The following is an 18,301-nucleotide window of genomic DNA, read 5'->3' as shown; positions in this document are numbered from 1 at the left end:
GTAGCTACTCGTTCATCTCGTTTTGAACCGAGTTTATTCGACTCAGTTAGCGCGGTGCTTAAGTCCAGGAGTAGTGCTGATCTGATGGAATCTATTCTGCCCGCATGATTGACGATGAATGGATGTTTCTCCCCTATCCGATCCGCGATTATCTTCACGCTTAAATATTGCTGTATGTGGGACTCCAATCTTCGAAGTGATATTCTGGGCTTACTGCCACTCTCATTCTCTGGATCTTCTTTTTCCTCTTCACTTTCTGTCTCACTCCCCAGCATAACGTCTGATAGGCCATCACTCTCATCGTCCTCAGCCTGCGCTCCATCTTCTGTTTCATTTACGTCCTTCGCATGGCGGATCATGAGATTTGTCTCTAGCATTTCAACCCTTTCTGCAATATCTAGTAGGTCGTAGCCAATCGCAATCTTCGACCGTAGCTGTTTTTTGGCATCGAGGGATTCCCGGATTTCTTTCTTCCTTGACTCAAACTGTTCTTTTATGCTCTGCACATTTCGCTGGAATCCGAGTAGCCCGGCCCTAACCTCTTCAATTTTGTCCTGTCCTCCATTCAAAGCAGCTCCAAGAGACAGAAACTCCTGGTAATTTTCATTGACCAGATCCAGGAGTTCCTTGTTCAAAGACTCGCTGAGCTCCCGCAGCTCGGTCTGTAAATCAGCCAACGACTGATGGCGATTGGAGAGAGACGAAAGGAACGTAGAGGCGTCAAAGTCAGGCGCCAGAAACGACGCTCTTGATATCGGCTTAGGAAAGGGAAGATTATCATCGTTCAAGTCGTCGTCCGACCCGTCAGAATCGCCGAACTAGATGATACGATATTAGCCATATATCTCCAGTCAGGGCGGTAAATACGATATGGTAGGTCGAACATAGAATCCACTCATGATTAAGCAACGTTCCTCTCACCAGCTGCAGTATTATAACTCCTTCACTCCTTCATGTCTTCTCGTAGCAAGCTGTTAGTACCAACATCTCGAGATAGGCGGAACATCGATCTTCCGTGCTGTCTCCCCCACATAAACCGTTTATATAAGATGCAAGTAATTAACTCTCCTCCACGCCAACCGCATCACGACAGGAAAACGGCCAACTCATACTCTGCATACTCTGCATACTGCCCGCGTCATGGAGGGTGTATCGCGAGTAAAAGCCTGAGACATCCCTTCCTCGACACCGGGGCTGAAGACATGCAGCTTCAGCTTTATCCCGGCCTCTCTATCCCGCTGACATCCAATCCCTGGCCAGCCTGCGTATGCAGTCCAGTCGCATAGTTTATACATTGGCTCGTCATACATATTGACACGCTACATCGATTTACTTATGCCAGTGCAGCCGTGGAAGACCGCCTGAAATATCCCAGTCTGACGGGCCAAGTAAACTCCTGCTGCTGATACTCCACGTATCACTTGCGCCTGACACGATACGATGGAATCCAGCTCTGAGCGACCGTCTGCCCTGTCCAGCATACAGCAGCATCTGTCTTCGTCTCTCCCTCTATCTCAGCCATGGGCAAATCAGTCTCTTTCCACCTTCGGAACCCGCGGCCGGGTATTCAATCCTGCCCTGGACGATCCCACGCTTGCACGAAGGACAACTGCTCTCCGGCAACTTCACGGGGCTGCTAGACCACCACAACGGAAACAACGCCAAACTCCGTCTGTTGCAAGCCGATCCTCTCTATCCTCGCAGCCCGTTATTGTTCGGACGTATTCCGCTGGGACCGAGGGAAACTCTGCAATGTCGAGGAGGCAAAGCTTAGATACGGGACGGCAACAAACAAACCGCCCTCCGGCCCGGCTACCGCCCGTTGAAGAATTCGGCATCGAGGGTATATTGCAGGCAATTGAACCTAACATCCAAGTCACGCTGGACACTATAGCCGATATATGCGGGCGAAGCAAACTGAGTCTTGCAAATGAGTACGAAAGCCATCGACCACCACTGGGGGAGATCAGAGCTCCAGTACGGACAGGCGATTATGGCCTTCTGACAGTTGAAGAAGCCAGCTCAAGCAGCGAAAGGCTGGTAGACGATAATGTCGCTGTCATGGGTGATGATATCAGCACCATGGATGGCCATGGTCACTATTCCTCTACATACGACTACCTGAATCCAATCCATCGTCCCACTGGTCTTTTTGATTTCCGAAATTCAATCCCCCAGTCATGGGCTGAGGCAAGCACGACCCATCAGCAAGCTGAACCCCAGAGGTCGGCGTTCCGGAGAGAATCGATACCTACATATGAAGATATTATTCCCTCCACACATGAACCCCATGTGGAGAAAGGGAAATTACCCTATTTACCATGGGCTCTTGAGAATAATACTGATAGCAATGGCCAGCGTGGTAGCGCTAGACAGTCAATGATGACGCAACCAGTCATATCCGAAGTACATTTAGATGCTCAAGCCGATAGGACCTACCACTTGGTTGAGCCAGATAGACCATGGCCTTCGACCGACCCAACAATTGACGACCCAGACTATGATGATATATTGCATTCCAACGGTCATATACCAAAATCTCATACTGGAAGGGGTTCCGTCCTTACGGAATTGCAAGGCTTCCTCAGTTGGCTTGGAAACGTGAGCCGTTCCCATGGAAAGTGTAATCATGAAGTAACATCCCTTATAACCGCCCAAGAAAAATTACGGGACCTCCTGGAGAGACAGAATGTCCTTCTTGCTCAGCCGTCTAGGTGATGGAAGTTCTGCACATGCTGGAGCATTTAACGACCCAAATTATTATGAAACAAGCGAACGACGATTTTACGATTACCATGAATCTCTATACTCTCTTCTGGCGTTTTCTCTTGATGGCTTAATGCGTTTATGGTTGGCTTTTTGGTTTAAGAATTCGACCCTTACCACTTTGCAATTTCGCTAGGGATTTTCCACCCTTTTTCTACGCATCACGATGATACCTGAAAGTTCCATGTATTCATAGCTTCAAATGACTCAATCGAGATTTATGCTAGATAATTTAACCATGAATTTGAACTCCCTGGTGCTATATTCACTTCATGACCCAAACTCCGAACCCCCTCTCTATCCAAAAAGACAACGCATAATCGTACAACATCAAGAAGTAGGCTCCTCCACCAGCTGGATCACCTCTTTCGCAAACGTTTCAAAGGTCGATAGGGACCAACACTTTTGATATCTTTCCACCAACGAACCAGGCTGCTCTCCAGAATGGCTACCATTCTGCCCCGATTCTTGTTCCCCATTTTGCTTGCCCGCACTCACCCGGCTGCCTTCAATCAGCTCTCCAAAACCTACATCAATCGGAACAGCACCCAAGAACCTTATCCCCATATCTTCGGCCATCACCTTCCCCCCTCCTCTGGAGAAAACATTGCTTACCTCGCCGCAGCACGGACAGGTATATCCCGACATGTTCTCTATAACACCAAGAACGGGAATGTTTGTTTTGGCGCAAAAGTTGACGCCTTTCCGCACATCAGAGATAGCCACTGCTTGAGGGGTGGTGACCAGAACAGCACCAGCGAGTCGCGGCTGTGATGGTTCAGGGTTGGAGGCAGTGGTGGCTTGGCTTAGCAGCTGTTCAGCAATTGCGATGTGTTCATCACTCGTTCCCGGAGGTGTGTCTATCAGTAGATAGTCTGTTTCCCCCCAAATGACGTCTGATACAAATTGACGGATCATGGCTGTCTTCTTTGGCCCACGCCATATCACTGCGTCGCCTCGATCTCGGAGCAGGAAACCTAAAGACATACATCGGAGGGAACTGTGAGAACGAGGGGTGTTGCTTTCTTGATCTTCTTCATGCAGCTTGTCGGCCGTAGATGTGGTCGTATTTTTTATGTTGGTCGTTGGATCTGAGGCAGGATACACAGTGACAGGCACCCAACCACCAGGAGCTTGTACAATTTTTGCATCTTCCTTGCCAACCAGCCGTGGCATCGAGGGCCCGGTAAGGTCAATATCCAGGATGCAAACTGATCGTCCTTGAAGTGTTAGGGAGAGCGCAAGTTGGAGCGTGACTGATGATTTTCCCACTCCGCCTTTCCCGGAGAGGACCTATTGCATAGCGATTCCATGTTAGTTTATATTTCATATTATACAAGGACTTCAAGCTTTATATTAAATATTATTGTTGGTTGTGTGATTCCTGCTCATGCGAGTTTTTGAAAATGGCTATCGATAAGAAGCTCCAGGTTCCGCGGGGCACATACCAGGACTATATTCTTGACGCCGTCCAGCGGCATGATGGTTAAAAGATGAGATTAAACGGTATAGAGTCGGAGGGAAAGGGTATCCGGAATCATCTATCAATATTATGGGAATTGGCAGGTCTGGAAATCTTTAGAGATGCATCTTGAACCTCAAAACTTTAGCTTATCAAGCTTCTCGTTTTGATTATTAAGCTGTAAAAACACAGCTGTATTCTATGAGATATTGCTAAGAGCAGCCTAATCTATTCCTTTGATGGAAGATATCTTCTAGTCTTCCTTGAGATAAAGGCTATTCTTCTCTAGCTAGCTAGTCGTAGATGAGAGTCACTGTCTAATGCACAAATTCAAGTCCATTTTTGAACCACAACGCCACCGCGCTTGTACTCCTTGAGTTCCCCAAGTACAGCCGAGCGGTCTTTGAGCTCTACACTTGGGAAAGTCGTCATGAGCACCCATTCCCTCTGCTGGCTAGAGGGGCTGGCCGCTGACACAAACTGGTACACGTCACCAATAGTATGCGTGGTGTTGAACAGGCTCGTCAATCGTGTACCATCACCTAATCTGATCTGTAGCGTAACTGTCGGCTCCGACTCGTTAATCTTTGGCTGCTCTGGTCCAGCGCTGACCTGCTCTGGGGCCGACGCTGCCGCGGGTACGGGCGTGTGTGATCCCGACCCTACACCTGGAGTTGGGCTACCTAGTCGCTGGCCGGATCCAGCAAACGCCTTGAATTTTCCCTTGGGCCTTATGTAGTCTGAATCGTGCTGTTTTACTTGGACGTCGACATCTTGTCCGGGCTGAACGTTCATAATGGATAGAGGTGCGCGGCCCTGTCGGATACCCTCCAATATCTGTGCGTTCTTAGGGTCGGCGGATCGGTATAGGTCGCCATCATCGACGGAGAATCCGTCATTCCAAAAGTTTAGAGTTCTCTGTACAGGTTCAAGGTCTTGAGGTCGAGCCGCGTTCGGGTCTTCGATGACCTTGCTCGGAGTGTCATCTCCGCCGAGTGTACGAGCAGTCCCGGTAAAGTGTGACTTTGCTGACGTTGGCTTACGCTCAGCTGGCGGCAGTGCCCTATAAAGAGAAGAACATATAGTAAGAATCTGCTGAAGCAAACGGGGCGAACATGTAAATCATACTTCTTTGCCTTCTCAATGATCCTCTTCTTGATATCGTCTGGATTCTGGACAGCAAGGCCGGACTTTTCGCCTCCTGCAAAAAGGTCTTGGGGTTCATCGTCATCTTCATCGTGGGCAGGGTGACCTCCTCCGTCACCAAATCCTAGGTCCCCTAGGGTTGCGAATCTCTTTGACGCTGGGTTGGATTTCGATCCTGGGCCCTGTGCGGAGCCACCTCCTGCCGTCCGATCTGCCGGCATTTGTCCTGGTTGTTGATTTTGATTCTCATCGACATCATAATCTGATTCGGCTCCTCCTTCTTCGGGGTAGACTTCTGCAATAGCCATGTCCAGATCCCAGTTGTTGGCTGCCAGGTGGTCTCTAGCCTTGATGCATGTCAGCTGGAATACCACCAGTAAAAGACAGGTAGTACAAGGGATAGTGTGAAGCGTACCGTGGAAGGACTGACTCCTGTGATAGCACAGAAGTGTGAGATCAGCTCATCCTGCTGAGGCGGAGCAGAGGCCATGGTAGCAGGTTGCGGGGTTGCTGCCGGAGGAATGACTGAGATTTTTGCAGACAAGGCGGTCTCTGAGGAGGGTAAGTAAACTAATGATCAAGCTCTCTTCTTACTGATCCAACAGGACGAGGAACAGGACAAGTATCGGCGAGAAGCAACTGTGTCTTTCGTGTCTCTCTCTTGTATCTTTTCCCGCCTGAAGCTTTTGGATCTACGTCACTGGTGCCTGGTTAGGTAAGCCACGGAACATCTATCTTCCGGTGCATCTTTTGGACCTCAAAGAGAAGAAACAAGACGGAGAGAAGAAGAAGAAGAAGAAGAAGAAGAAGAAGGACGATAACAGCACCGCCGAATCACCCTGTTGAGCAGCTTGTGATCGGAGAGGGAATAGAGGAAACGTGCAGTCTTCCCTGTCGCATGGCTTGAGAGCGAACTACGGCCTTTTCTTCCGCCAGAAACGACTCCGAGGCTCTCCCCCATCGATCTACCAACCGCCGGACCCTTGTCCCCAACAATGGCGTCGAACGAGAGTGCACCGAGAGTAGAGCTCTCCGACTCAGCAGTTACCCTCCCGTCTGATTCCGAGAACTACTCGGCCACTATCGAGCTGTCTCCGCCTACCGGACAAGCTACCACGGCCCCGGTGACGCTCTACACACCTCCATCGTACTGGCAGATAATACAGGGAGCCGCTATCAACCTCATCCTGCCTTTCGTCAACGGGCTTATGCTGGGCTTCGGAGAGCTGTTCGCACATGAAGCTGCTTTCAGATTAGGCTGGACCAATACCAAGGTGAGTCGGCTGACACCACCGCTACTTAGCGATGTATATACTAACGACTCCATCTAGATATTCCCTACTCATCGACGAACCCAGCAGCCTATTGGCGGTGGAATCGGGCTTCGCGATATACCGCACCGAAGATCGTAAGGGGACGATTAATTTGCGTTAGATAATGTCACGTCGTTGGAGTAATAGACTATTTAATGCGCTTGGTTGAATATGGAGATGAGGATGCTACTCAGAGCTAGGGCTACAGTCATGGGATTTTGTCCATCTACGGCTATTTGTACAAGGTAGTTATATCTGTACATATGAATGAAGAAATACAGCTAGGGTGAACGGCGTTTGGAGGATGAATTAGCAACTCATTTAGGTTACTATATCGCAACTTTACTATATCACAACGTTACTATTATTTTATAAACTTCTAGTTACAGCATATATCTCATATCTCCCTGATACTACGCACTAAGAATCGAATAATAATCAAGGGGTTCTGTTTATCATGTCTACTTGGTCGAGCGAGTAACTTTTAGGCGTGTCGGCAAACCTTCCCGAACCAGACGCCAACTTTTTTCCGGAGCCAAACCGACTTCAACATCTCGAACGACGAAACCGCAGCATTGTCGACAATAGATGCAACCATTAACACCTTCGGAGGTCTCGTTTTACAATGCTCGTCGGGGCTGGTGTTAGGCACTCGAGTGCGGTTGCGCGCGCCGCCATTTTCAAATCAACTTTCGCCCAGCGACAGGTAGGACGCCCGTTGAGACGAAAATTTTTCTCCAGTCAAACTGACACTCTGCTCTGAACAGTTCTCTTCCCTTAACTCGGCAAAAAACTCACAGTTCCGGTCGAGGTTGATTGGGCGAAATGATACTGCATTGAGTGCTATACGACTTGCCCGGAGTTCAGGGCCTCTCAAAGCCTCCTCCCGATTCGCATCCACCTCCGCCGGCACATCTGCTCTCTCCGGCACCCCAAGTGACCCTGCAAGCACACCTGGAGCAGAAGATGTTACGTCCGGGGCGGATGCATTTTCCGCTGCCAGTTTATCAGACTTTGATCTCTCGCTTATCCCCAAAAAGATTGGATACCTAAAGGAGCTCGGGTTGGATTACGGATGGGGTCCGTCGTCGATGGTGGAATTTCTTCTCGAGAATTTACATATCATGGGCGGATTGCCGTGGTGGGGAGCGTCAATTGCGGCAGCAATTATCATTCGAGCAGCCCTTTTTAAGTCCATCTTATCCGCCTCTGAGGTTTCGAGCAAACTTCAAGTCATAAAACCTCTAGCAACGCCTATTCGAGAACGTATGCTTAAATGTGCACGCGAGAGCGATAACGTGGGCGCATTGAAGGCAAAGCAAGAACTCGCTGTTCTTAATGAACAGCATAACGTGAAGCCATGGAAGGCTTTTGTGCCTTTGCTCCAGGTACCATTCGGTTTTGGGTGCTTCCGAGTCCTCCGAGGAATGTCGGCTCTTCCTGTCCCAGGCCTGGATAATGAATCCTTCCTCTGGATACCTACCGTTACCATGGGTGATCCGTACTACATCCTACCCATAGCGACCAGTGCCATGATGTATTTGGCTCTCAAGGTATGTTTACTTCTTGTCTCACTCGCTTTCCTCCCCACACAGCCAAGCGCTAACGTTGTATATTCTCATCTCAGCGCGGCGGTGATGCAGGTACATCCAACTTGAATAACACCCAGCTTGGTAAGGCGATGTTATACGGCTTCCCCGGTCTCACGTTAGCAACCATGTCCTTCTGGCCTGGTATTCTACAGCTCTACTTCTTCACCACCGGTTTCCTTTCCATGTGTCAAGCCTACCTAGTGACCTCACCCGGATTCCGCAAGTTTGCCGGCCTCGGTCCTCTCCCTAAAACTACGCTTTTCTCGTCAGGTTCATCCGAGCCGCAACCTCCCCCAAGCCGAATCCGTACCATTTCTACCACAGCTACCTCTGTACCAGAACCGGAGGCACCTATCCAACCTCAAAAAATCAGCATAATAGATCGAGCTATGGACGGCGCAAAGTCAGCTTACCGCGACACAGTCAAGGAGGCCAAGGAGAAAATGGACAGCATGTCTGGTGAGAAATCCGACGCTGACTCCGCTGGCCGCAAGCCACGACTTAGCAAGAAGGAACTCGAAAGCGCTAAGGCGTACGAGGATCGTCGAAAGGCAGAACTTAGAGCTGAGCGGGAACTGAAGAACCAGCAACTGAGAGCTAAATATTTAAAGAAATCCGAACAAAAGGAATAAAGGCCTTGGTAAAAGGAGGAGTGTTGGAAGTTTGATATTATTCCTTTCTTCAACAATGTGTTAATTTACTGCTGTTGTATGTTTGGGAGTCATGTCTGAGGTCTGGTTGGCATTTCGATAAGATTGTACTTGCTCTTTTCAATGTATATTATGAGCCATCTTTGTTATATTATTATTTAACTCCTCGGTCAAATATAGATGTCTAATCATTAAATGTTGTATCACTAGGCCCCGTCTAGGAGATTATTTCAAAGCCTAGAGTCCTCAACCATAGTATAGAACAGGGTCTATCCACGGTTATCACATCCTGTCACATTCATATGCTCCGCAAACCTAGAAAAAGAGACTGCTCCAGCAGGCCAGTTTCCCGTAACAACCCAGCCTAAAAATCCAGCCCCCGGTGCCTCCGGGCTATAACGCCCACCTCAATAACCTGGTAAAAGCGCCATAATGGTATAAAAATAGAAATGCGATGCCACGGTTGGCATTTTTGGCTCAAGCTTGGCTTAATGGAATAATCTTCTTCCGCCAACCCCTTTGAGGCTCCATGCAAATGGACCCTTGACCCCAAATCCTTTGAGACTCAAGCCAGAAAAGCCAACGTTATCACCCTGCGCGCTGAGTTTATATCGCCTTAAGGCTTCACGTATATGTGAGGGTAACAATGGCCCACGGTGTGGATTTGGTGGGAGTTTAATTGTCCTGCTGGTCGTTGGTGCAGTACCATTTGCAAGTATAGGAGAATCACCGTTAACCGTAGTTGTAACCTGGGTTTGTGAGATCGAAATCGAGACGTTCGTAGACTGGATGCCATTCATGTTACCGCTTGCGGCATTTTCATGTGGCGATTCAGCTTTCACCTGTGAATCATTGCTATCCCCTTGGTTTGCCGTCTGTGTATTTTGTGCAGCATTATTCTCTTTCTCCTTATCTTCTTTCTCTTGCTGTATCCGCTGTTTCTCTGCCTCCTCTGCTTCGGCCTCAGCTATAGCTGCAGCATCAAGAGCGTCCGCCCATTCATTCTGTATCGTCCTCGCCTTTTCGATAATTTCTCCAATGAAGACCTTGGTATATCCACCAATAGTAGTAACAACATTAGGCGGAACAGACTGTGATAACGTCTGATTCACAATCTTTCTAAGAGTGGGTTTATTCAATTTGGCGCGTTTAAAGAAGTCGTACCGGGATGACTGCTCGGGGTTGAAAGCGTCCATTAAAACACTAGAAGACTTTATGTTAGTACAAATATACGTTGAATACACCTTCCAAGGGAATATCACATACGCAAGATTCTTCTTCTCAGCAGCCGCGTCAATCGCCGCACCTCCATCGACCTCCGGTTCATCTATGAAATCCTCTTCCTCGATATCACCATCTTCATCCCCTTGCGTTGCTCCGCCTTTCACAGATGCAGTGGCACCGTTTCGTCGACCGGTGGTACTACCAGCGCCGCCTTTCACGCTTGCCGTAGCATCCTTGTCCTTTTTACTCTTTCTCTTCTTGCCCTTTCCACCAACCGTGCTGCCAGCAACGCTTCCCCCAAAGGACCCTGTAAAGCTACCGGTTATGCTTCCAGCGTCGGCTTCTGATCTGGAGCTTGTGCCCGTGTAAACCCGTGGGTCATTGTCCGCAGACACAGGGAATGAAGTTTGGCGTAATGGGTGAGTGCGTTGACGCTTCAAGTTTGCAGGAGCATTCGAAGAGCCAGATGCAATAGATAGACGCTTCTTGGGGTTTGCGGTCGGCAGGCTTAAAGAGACAGGAGGAGGTGGTGAAAGCGACATGTTTGCCAGCTTCGTAGCAACGAGGAGGCGCAAACAGGGTGTCGGGTATGTTGGCGAGTTAACGGCGGATGAGCGGAAAGAAAGGAAGAAGTGAGATAAAGCGAACTGTATAGTTATAGCTGAATCTTCACTGCCCTTCCTATCCTTGATATGCGATCCTGGCGATGCATAAGAACAGGAGCAACACACGCAGAACGCCTGAACAACTTCTTGATGCGTTTTGCGACGATGACGGAGCTCTCAATAAGGAAAGTTTGCCGGTCGCGCCTAATAAATACGTGTATGGTCTGGCGGTATCTAATACATTTATAACAGAAATAGCTTCTTTTTATTGGTTTATTCTTATTGTTACGGTATGTATTTGTATTATAATGAGTCAGCATATTTATCAGCCACGCTATTCCTATTACGGTAATATTACTGATTCGTCATCAATATAATCACCTGACATAAATATATCCTGTTAATGGTCATATGACTGATTAGTCATAATTGGACAGGATGCGACAGGATAACGTCAAGTGAATTATGGGTGAAGATAAATACATAAAGGGCGTTAGGAAGCCAATGGATCGATGGCAAGGCGCAATTAATATCGATTCCAATTGGAAGCCAAACACCCATAGACGTTAATGACAGTACGAAGGGAAATAGAGTGGTCTGTTGACCAAAAATCCAGAGCAGTTAACAATTTAGCATCAAGTGAGTGAGTGGAGCGCTTGCCAAAGAAATATACAAGCAGTCAAAAAAGAGAAAAAAAAGAAGAAGCCCGAAATAATCTGAAAAAAACAATTTAAAGGTAGTTCTCTCCAATCCGTGGAGCTCCGCCTCGCCAGTCATGGCGCTCGTAGTAACGGAAAACAAGATCATATCCATCGAGTTCATGGACGATACGATCAACGCGGCGATATCCAGGGATGTTTTCCATTTTGCCATTGAGACGTGCAGCATGACGAGCAAGACGGCGCATTTCGGCGGGTTGGCTGAGATCCTCTACGTTCGCCTTGGGAGACGGCTTTGCCTCGAACAACGTGACGGTGAAACGGCCAGGCTTGAAGATGTCCACGGCCTGGCTGACAATATCAGCGGTTTCACGGCCAGATTGATCCTGTGGCACGGTGGTCTCGAACGATGCATAAGAGCAGTGAGGCTCTGGAGTCACATGGACGGTGAAATAGTGGGTTCCTGATTTACCGTTGTTCGATGGGATGACTCCGTTGGCGGAGAACCCGCAGGGCGAGAACAGGTATGCATCGATTCGAGAGTCTGGGTGCTTGTCGGCTGGATACATGTTGGCTAGTCCGCAGGATTCACTAACCACGGTGCCGAGGGCGTGGCCTTCGCTGGACAGCTCCGAGGGCAGCGAGTGGCTAGCCGAGCCCACATCGCTGTTGTTAGAGGACGTGTTGCTGAAAACGTCGACATGGTCGTCGTCCTCTTCCTCGTGTTGATATCGATAACGACTTTCTGCGACCGCACTCGCATGATCGAGGTAGAATTGCTTGGAATTCTCCTCGTCCAAGTCAGTCATCAATATCTCCAATGTTTCGTCATTCTCGCATTGTTTGGGCTTCGTAACACCATTCTCGAGGGATCCCGGGAAATTGATCAATTTGGTGTCGGTTTCGTGGGTGGGGGACGCAGGGGGCGTCAGGGAAGTGAACGGGTCAGTGAGGTACAGGTACCAATGTTCACCGTTCATTTTGCCAATCATGTAGGCGCTTCCTCCCAAGAAGAGTTTATCCATGGCCCTGACTTCATCCCTCCAGCTTCGATGAGGTCCACGTTGGCGTTCGGGGAACAAGAAGTTCTTGCGACTGTAAAAGACACGGTACGGAGCAGTCGCAGTTGTAATCCCGCCAACCAATGGAGGGCTTGACTTTGGGAACCCGGCGTAAAGCGCAGCAATTTCGAGAATGCGAGGCAGCCCATGCAGAAGGGTGGTGGTACCGCAGGTCTTGAGGATCAGTTTGTGAGGAAAGACAAACATGCTGGACTCGGACAAGAGGTAGGCGTCGACATCGTCGGATTCGACGATTGAAAGTACTTGGCAGTTGACCAGATCAAGCATGCCTTTCCAGATGTCCGACGACACGGCCTTGAGGCCATTGGGTACCGGGGTGTTGACGAGCTCTTCCGGAGACGCAGTAAACCACACTTCTAGAAGTTTTTCAGGCCCTACCAAACATGTGTGATTAGCCACTCTGCACTGTAAAGCTGTTAAAAACGGAGACGGAGCTCACCTTCAAATGCATTGGACGAATCGAGATCCACAGTGGCTTCATGATTAATTGTCAATGACGGCGCCACATACGAGGATGGGGATCCCGTATAGTTATTTGGAATTCCAGCGTAGACCATATCCGAGACGAAATCCTTGAAACTCACACGAGGTGATTCAAAGGACACTGGTATGGGCGTAAGGGGGTTCTTTTGATTCCGTTTGAATTTATTAAGCAGGCAACTGTGGTACGCTTGACCTAGCAAGACTTAGAAGCACAATCTGCCACCCAGACGAACAATGCGGTGTTCGCCTGAGAAGAGAAGGCCCGAAATCCTGAGGGCTTGCCGCACGCTTAGTTATCCCCACCAGCAGGCAGAGAGTATGCTTGACTAATAAAACACCGCTTTAACGGCGTTAGGGCGGGCGGGCGGAGAGGGGGAAGTAGAACGCTTTTAGTGCCGGAATTGTGATCAGATGTCGGTGACCCTCGAACTGACAGATGCCGATACCGTTGAAAGTATCGGGTCTAGCAGAGGAGGATGTCTGCTGTGTATAATAAGGATATTCCTACGCAAACGCGAGGTGAGGCTGTAGATTCTTTTCTTTCTTGATCGTTGGGGGTGTTATCGAGGTCTGGTGCAGCGTCAGTATGGAAGCTCACTCTCAAGTCTCAACGAGCAACTCACTTTGCAGGCTTTGATAGAAAACGTAGCAGATCCTTTCGACTCATGGAGGGAAATGGGAGTCCTCTTCAGAGTTGTGTGTGATGGAACCACGTCAGTCAGATCATTGACACGACGCGAGAACCGTTGAAGTCGTTAGAAGGTAAGATACGGTGAGCGAAGGCGGCTCTTCAACGGGCGAGCGATAGCAACGGCGGTATACGGTCAATTCCACTCCCACTGGCGAGCAGTTGCTGAGATACGGACGAGTTCTGTTGCAAGACTGAAGGCTGAAGCGGATGAAGAACAAGAGAAGTCGTGGTTTTGCCCCTCAAAGGAAGAAATTAAGATTTTGCCCATGCGACCAAGGCAAAAAAATTATTCTTGTGTGTTTCGACGATAACGTAATATGTCACAGCAAGGGGGAACACGCGGGAGTTCAAGCCACAAAAACCCGCCAGAAGCGCTGGAAGAAGAAAATATAAGAGGATCTTCGTATTATGAGGAACTGATTATCGCTTCTATTCATAAAATATCCCATAAAATATCCCCAACCTGCCCTTCGCCGCTACTTCTTTGCAGACAGCCGATCCAGCAACTCCCGCAAAAGGACGAAAACAAAACCAGCCAGGTCCCCCGGTAAGCAATGACAGCAAATAAATCATAAAATGGAAAAGAAAAGAGTTAGGCAGATATCACTTATTGCTTGTCGAGGATCGCCCTGGCTAGTGGAAGCTGTCCGGACTCCACAATGCGCGACGCAATCAGCTCGCCAACCTTCTCTGCGAGTTCCTTATTGAGGGCCTCCGCTGCGGCATCGGAATAGCCGTTCGTGTGGGCTAGGGACTCATCCTGGATGGTTGACAGCACGGCAATGATCACCCCGGTCACTTTCTCTGCCTCCGCTTTCCGTAGCCCTTCGTCGGTGACGGCGTCCTTGAGCACCACTTCGTACACGGGGAGATTAGGAATTATCAGCTCGCGGATGACGTTAGGGCCACCGATGGACTGTAAGCCTATTATGGCACCGTAGTGGGCTCCGAAGGTCTGGCCGGGGTCGAGGAATGTTTTTAAGAACGTCCTGGCAAGGCGAGGCTTTAGAGTGTGCGAAGAATGTGAGTATTTCTTTGCGATCATGCCAACGAGAGAGGATGCGAGGTCTCTGAGAGCAAAGTGTTCCACTGCATCATTGTTGTTCCCCAGCTGGCGGCCAATCAGGCAGGTCAACACTGGCGGTATCAATGGTGCAACCTACATCATAACGGTTAGCCATCACGACAAGGTCGACGGACGGAGGGGATATCCTTACGTAGGGGTCAACGTATAAAGTCGGGTTCCTAATCAAGGCCTCGATCATATGCATAACCTGCGTCAACACAAAGATATCCTTGATATTATGCGTAACTTTCTCCGACATGAATTGAACAAAGTAAGGGACCAGCTGGTGCAGTCCCGGGTCCTCCTTCAAGCTCGAAAAGGCAGAATTCCGAAACTCCTCGTTCGACTCGTCCAGAAAGGCATTGCACACTCTCTCAAAGTAAAGCTGCAGCTCGTTCGACAGGATATGTTTAACCAGTGGCTTGACGCTCACATTCTCGTTCCCGCTCATAGCAGCAAGGTTCGCATTCGCATTCGGGCCCTTGGAAACTAGTTCGAGATGTCGCGAGTCCGCCGCCGTAGGGTTCTGTGGTATAGTAGGCTGAACACCCTCGACGGCCAGCCAGTGCGCTATACGACATATCAGCCAGTGAAAAAAAATACACGAAGCCGTTCACATAACATACCAGTAAAAGAAATCTCCCTCGGCACCTTGGGAAGCGGCGCATTGATCAGCTTCTCAAAATCGACTTCATCGTCCTCGACGTAGAACAGAGGCTGTCCTGGCCCAATAGTTGCCTCGCCGAACTTCAGCGGCCGGGCAGATTCATATCCGTATAGCGGTTCGACGTCCAGTACCCTCAGCGCATTCGATACGTCTTGTGTAGTGAGCAGTGTACGTTTGCCATGTCTCATGAACTTGAGAGCTTCTTCCAGCACTTGTGAGATGCGGTATTCGACGTCGCGGGAGAGGTTTTCGATCACATCGTCGTTCAGGGCGTTTATGCCTACGGATTCGGCGACGTCGCGGATGTTATCTGGGTTCCAGAGGGACATGGTGGAGGGTGTGTGAGATCGGCTTTCCGTGTATGCGAGAGGAGGACGGTGAGAGCTAAACTGAGGTTGGAGGTAAGATCAAGGTATACTGCATCTCCGACCAGCAGACCGATATAAAATAAGACGTGTGTGCCTCAGCAGAAGCTCATATTCATGGTCAAGTGTGAAGGTGAATATGAAGCTTGCTCGAAGCTCCAAAAGTTAAGTGCGCTTGTGGCGTCACTTGTCCCCCGTATTCTATATCAACTTCTCTATATCACTTCTCTTCTCTATCAACTTCTCTTCTTTCTCTTCTACTTTCTACTATCAACTTCGAGTTAGGATGTAGGAACGATTTGAGACAGTTTTTTTACTACCTAGTGCAACGAGAGTTCATACGTAGCTACCTAATCTAGGGCAGGACAGCAGAGAAGTCGCCATCACAACGAAGATGATATCCTCATCCTAGACAGGCAGCTCGATGGAACACAAATTAAAGGACATCCCATGGTATCTAATAAGTCAGGCGCTAGCAAAATCAACAAATAGCAAACCACCAACCAACACCAAGCCCAGCATATCGTCGTTCCGTCCGTTCCTAGCCCGTCGTGGCTGTCGTACGGCGAGGTGTGTGAAGTCCAGTTCGCATTGCTGAATGAATTTAAAAGAGGTTTTCTCATTTTTTTCTTGTTGTTTTAGGTATTGTTTTTTGGAAGAAGGGAGTGTCATGGTGCGCATTGTAGCGTGTCCGACGGGTATTAATGTAGGAAAGTAACGCCAATTGGCATCGAGGGACGTTCATTTTCGTTTAGTTAGCTGGGGTAGATCCCTCGGCGGCCTTGGGAGCTCCGTTGGCGTCAGCAGCAGCAGGCTTATCCGCGACTTCAGTGGTAGTCTTTTCAGGCTCGACGGGAGTCTCGGTCTTGGTCTCCTCTGGTTTCGTTTCGGGAGTGTCCTTCTTGACCTCAGGTTCTTCTACCTTGGTCTCGGCCTCCTTCTCCTGAGAGATGTCCTCCAGGAGACCGACAGTCATCGCATTCTCTGCCAGCTCAGGGCTCTTCCCGCCATAGGATTTTGGGAACTCGACGCCGGCATCACCAAACTCGCGGGCCAAGTTAGCGCCGTTGGTGATGGGGTGGAACTTGCGAATGGTGTTCTTGCTCAGGAAGACCTTGAGAGCACTGAAAACCCATCCCATGACGACAGGGACGTTGACGAAGAATTTCTCGCGGAGGAGCTCTGGGTAGGCCATGCTGAAAACATTGATGGTTTCGCGGGAGGCGTTGCGGATGGTAGGGCTCATGCGAAGGAAGCTGACGTTCTGGTAGTCGTGGACCTGGAACATCTGGTAGGAGTCCTCTCCGATGGCTGGAATGGCAGTTCTTGCCATGTCCAAGTCCAATTCGCGAATAGCGAGCTCCATCAGGGCAACGCGCCATTTGATGAACCTATTCCATCCAGTTAGCTTTGTCTTAGTTTATATTCCACGATTAGTATTCACTCACTCAGTCAGGTCGCCAAAGGTCTCTTCAATATTCTTTACAGCACCGTAGATGTTCCAGGTAAAGACAGACTTCGCCTCGTCCACTCCGTAGGTAGTAATGAAGCCCAAGTTCTTGTACTTTTTAGCAGAGAACTTCATGTCCGCGACGATGCTCAGAGGATCCATCTCCTTGCGCCAGGCGAGGGCCTTGGTGAGCTGTTCCTCGGCCGCCTTGACGTTTCCCTCGTTGGCGCGAAGGAACTTGATCATGATGTTGACAGTCGGGATATCAGTCGAGTCCTTCAATGGCACACCCCACATCTCCTTGTGGCCGGTAGCTTCGAGGATGGCAGGCAAACGGTCGAAGAACTGGGCGAGTCCGGCATGCTTGATCAGGTACTCTGGGCGGTCGTCGACTGGCGCAGGCTCCTCGGCCTTGACCTGAGCAGCTCCAGCATCGGCCTTCTTGACCTCCTCGATACGGTCATCGTCCTGGGCCTCGACGGGCTTCGAAGCAGCTGGTTCAGCCGGTTTTTCCTCAATTGGCTTCTGGTCTTCAGCAGCAACGGCAGCCTCAGTCTGAGCCGCAGGCTGCTCGTTCTTCTCCTGAGGCTTGTCCATTATGTCAAGGATCGAATCTAGGACCGTAGTTCACGCGGATCCTGTAGCTGTCCATCATTGTTATTGTCAGCCTCCTCTCCAGCTGTTTAACGTGTGTCCATGTAAACAAGGGGCGTATTTCCCTACCACTAGGCAAAAAGTCACGTTTCAAGCTAGTTGACAATAAAAAGGAAGCTCCCAGATGCACTTTTGACCAGCTTGCAAAAGAGTGTCACGTATTAGATGGATGAAAGAGAAGAGGAAGAAGCCCACGGTGAAAAATATCTGGGGAGAGGAAAAATCTGCGCTGCGTCAGCGAGTGCGTGTGTTAGCAGGAAAGAAAGAAGAGGAAGAAGACGTCCTTCTACAGATTTTAGATGAAGCACAAGAACCATCCTTAGAATGCACAGCAAGATGCTTGGTATGGCAAGCATTCATCCGACTAGCAGCCCCTGAGACAAGCCTCTCTGCTCTGTGCCAGAGACTAGCTGGCTGGCCAGGGGG

The 18,301-nt window shown here is 49.4% G+C and overlaps 10 protein-coding genes across 10 annotated transcripts; 3 read left to right on the top strand and 7 right to left on the bottom strand.

Moving 5' to 3' along the window:
• Positions 1-46: 46 nt before the first annotated feature.
• GIQ15_06475 (uncharacterized protein) lies at positions 47-1,310 on the bottom strand (the record flags this gene model as incomplete). Its single annotated transcript, XM_033553892.1, has 3 exons — positions 47-57; positions 215-818; positions 1,131-1,310. 3 exons carry the CDS (start codon positions 1,308-1,310, stop codon positions 47-49), a joined length of 795 nt encoding a protein of 264 aa, XP_033403407.1.
• Positions 1,311-1,440: 130 nt separating this feature from the next.
• GIQ15_06474 (uncharacterized protein) lies at positions 1,441-2,718 on the top strand (the record flags this gene model as incomplete). Its single annotated transcript, XM_033553891.1, has 1 exon — positions 1,441-2,718. The coding sequence occupies one exon, from the start codon at positions 1,441-1,443 to the stop codon at positions 2,716-2,718; it is 1,278 nt and encodes a 425-aa protein (XP_033403406.1).
• Positions 2,719-3,096: 378 nt separating this feature from the next.
• Positions 3,097-4,247, bottom strand: GIQ15_06473 (cytosolic Fe-S cluster assembling factor cfd1; the record flags this gene model as incomplete). Its single annotated transcript, XM_033553890.1, has 2 exons — positions 3,097-4,059; positions 4,215-4,247. 2 exons carry the CDS (start codon positions 4,245-4,247, stop codon positions 3,097-3,099), a joined length of 996 nt encoding a protein of 331 aa, XP_033403405.1.
• Positions 4,248-4,558: 311 nt separating this feature from the next.
• On the bottom strand, positions 4,559-5,864 carry GIQ15_06472 (NSFL1 cofactor p47; the record flags this gene model as incomplete). Its single annotated transcript, XM_033553889.1, has 3 exons — positions 4,559-5,291; positions 5,357-5,736; positions 5,790-5,864. 3 exons carry the CDS (start codon positions 5,862-5,864, stop codon positions 4,559-4,561), a joined length of 1,188 nt encoding a protein of 395 aa, XP_033403404.1.
• Positions 5,865-6,369: 505 nt separating this feature from the next.
• Positions 6,370-6,786, top strand: GIQ15_06471 (mitochondrial import protein 1; the record flags this gene model as incomplete). The annotated part of the gene is made up of 2 exons (XM_033553888.1): positions 6,370-6,648; positions 6,706-6,786. 2 exons carry the CDS (start codon positions 6,370-6,372, stop codon positions 6,784-6,786), a joined length of 360 nt encoding a protein of 119 aa, XP_033403403.1.
• A 526-nt stretch (positions 6,787-7,312) lies between these two features.
• Positions 7,313-8,911, top strand: GIQ15_06470 (inner membrane protein OXA1; the record flags this gene model as incomplete). The annotated part of the gene is made up of 3 exons (XM_033553887.1): positions 7,313-7,393; positions 7,455-8,240; positions 8,315-8,911. The coding sequence occupies 3 exons, from the start codon at positions 7,313-7,315 to the stop codon at positions 8,909-8,911; spliced, it is 1,464 nt and encodes a 487-aa protein (XP_033403402.1).
• A 506-nt stretch (positions 8,912-9,417) lies between these two features.
• GIQ15_06469 (transcription factor TFIID complex subunit Taf11) lies at positions 9,418-10,695 on the bottom strand (the record flags this gene model as incomplete). The annotated part of the gene is made up of 2 exons (XM_033553886.1): positions 9,418-10,132; positions 10,196-10,695. 2 exons carry the CDS (start codon positions 10,693-10,695, stop codon positions 9,418-9,420), a joined length of 1,215 nt encoding a protein of 404 aa, XP_033403401.1.
• Positions 10,696-11,488: 793 nt separating this feature from the next.
• GIQ15_06468 (S-adenosylmethionine decarboxylase proenzyme) lies at positions 11,489-13,056 on the bottom strand (the record flags this gene model as incomplete). The annotated part of the gene is made up of 2 exons (XM_033553885.1): positions 11,489-12,873; positions 12,939-13,056. 2 exons carry the CDS (start codon positions 13,054-13,056, stop codon positions 11,489-11,491), a joined length of 1,503 nt encoding a protein of 500 aa, XP_033403400.1.
• A 1,224-nt stretch (positions 13,057-14,280) lies between these two features.
• On the bottom strand, positions 14,281-15,735 carry GIQ15_06467 (uncharacterized protein; the record flags this gene model as incomplete). Its single annotated transcript, XM_033553884.1, has 3 exons — positions 14,281-14,832; positions 14,891-15,309; positions 15,366-15,735. 3 exons carry the CDS (start codon positions 15,733-15,735, stop codon positions 14,281-14,283), a joined length of 1,341 nt encoding a protein of 446 aa, XP_033403399.1.
• Positions 15,736-16,522: 787 nt separating this feature from the next.
• On the bottom strand, positions 16,523-17,818 carry GIQ15_06466 (CRAL/TRIO domain-containing protein; the record flags this gene model as incomplete). The annotated part of the gene is made up of 2 exons (XM_033553883.1): positions 16,523-17,162; positions 17,220-17,818. 2 exons carry the CDS (start codon positions 17,816-17,818, stop codon positions 16,523-16,525), a joined length of 1,239 nt encoding a protein of 412 aa, XP_033403398.1.
• Positions 17,819-18,301: the final 483 nt, after the last annotated feature.

This window comes from Arthroderma uncinatum (genome assembly GCF_011692745.1).
Source record: "Arthroderma uncinatum strain CBS 119779 chromosome Unknown scaffold5, whole genome shotgun sequence".
NCBI classification, from domain to species: domain Eukaryota; kingdom Fungi; phylum Ascomycota; class Eurotiomycetes; order Onygenales; family Arthrodermataceae; genus Arthroderma; species Arthroderma uncinatum.
Note: the sequence above shows the minus strand (reverse complement) of the source record. Positions and strands in the feature narration are given on the sequence as shown.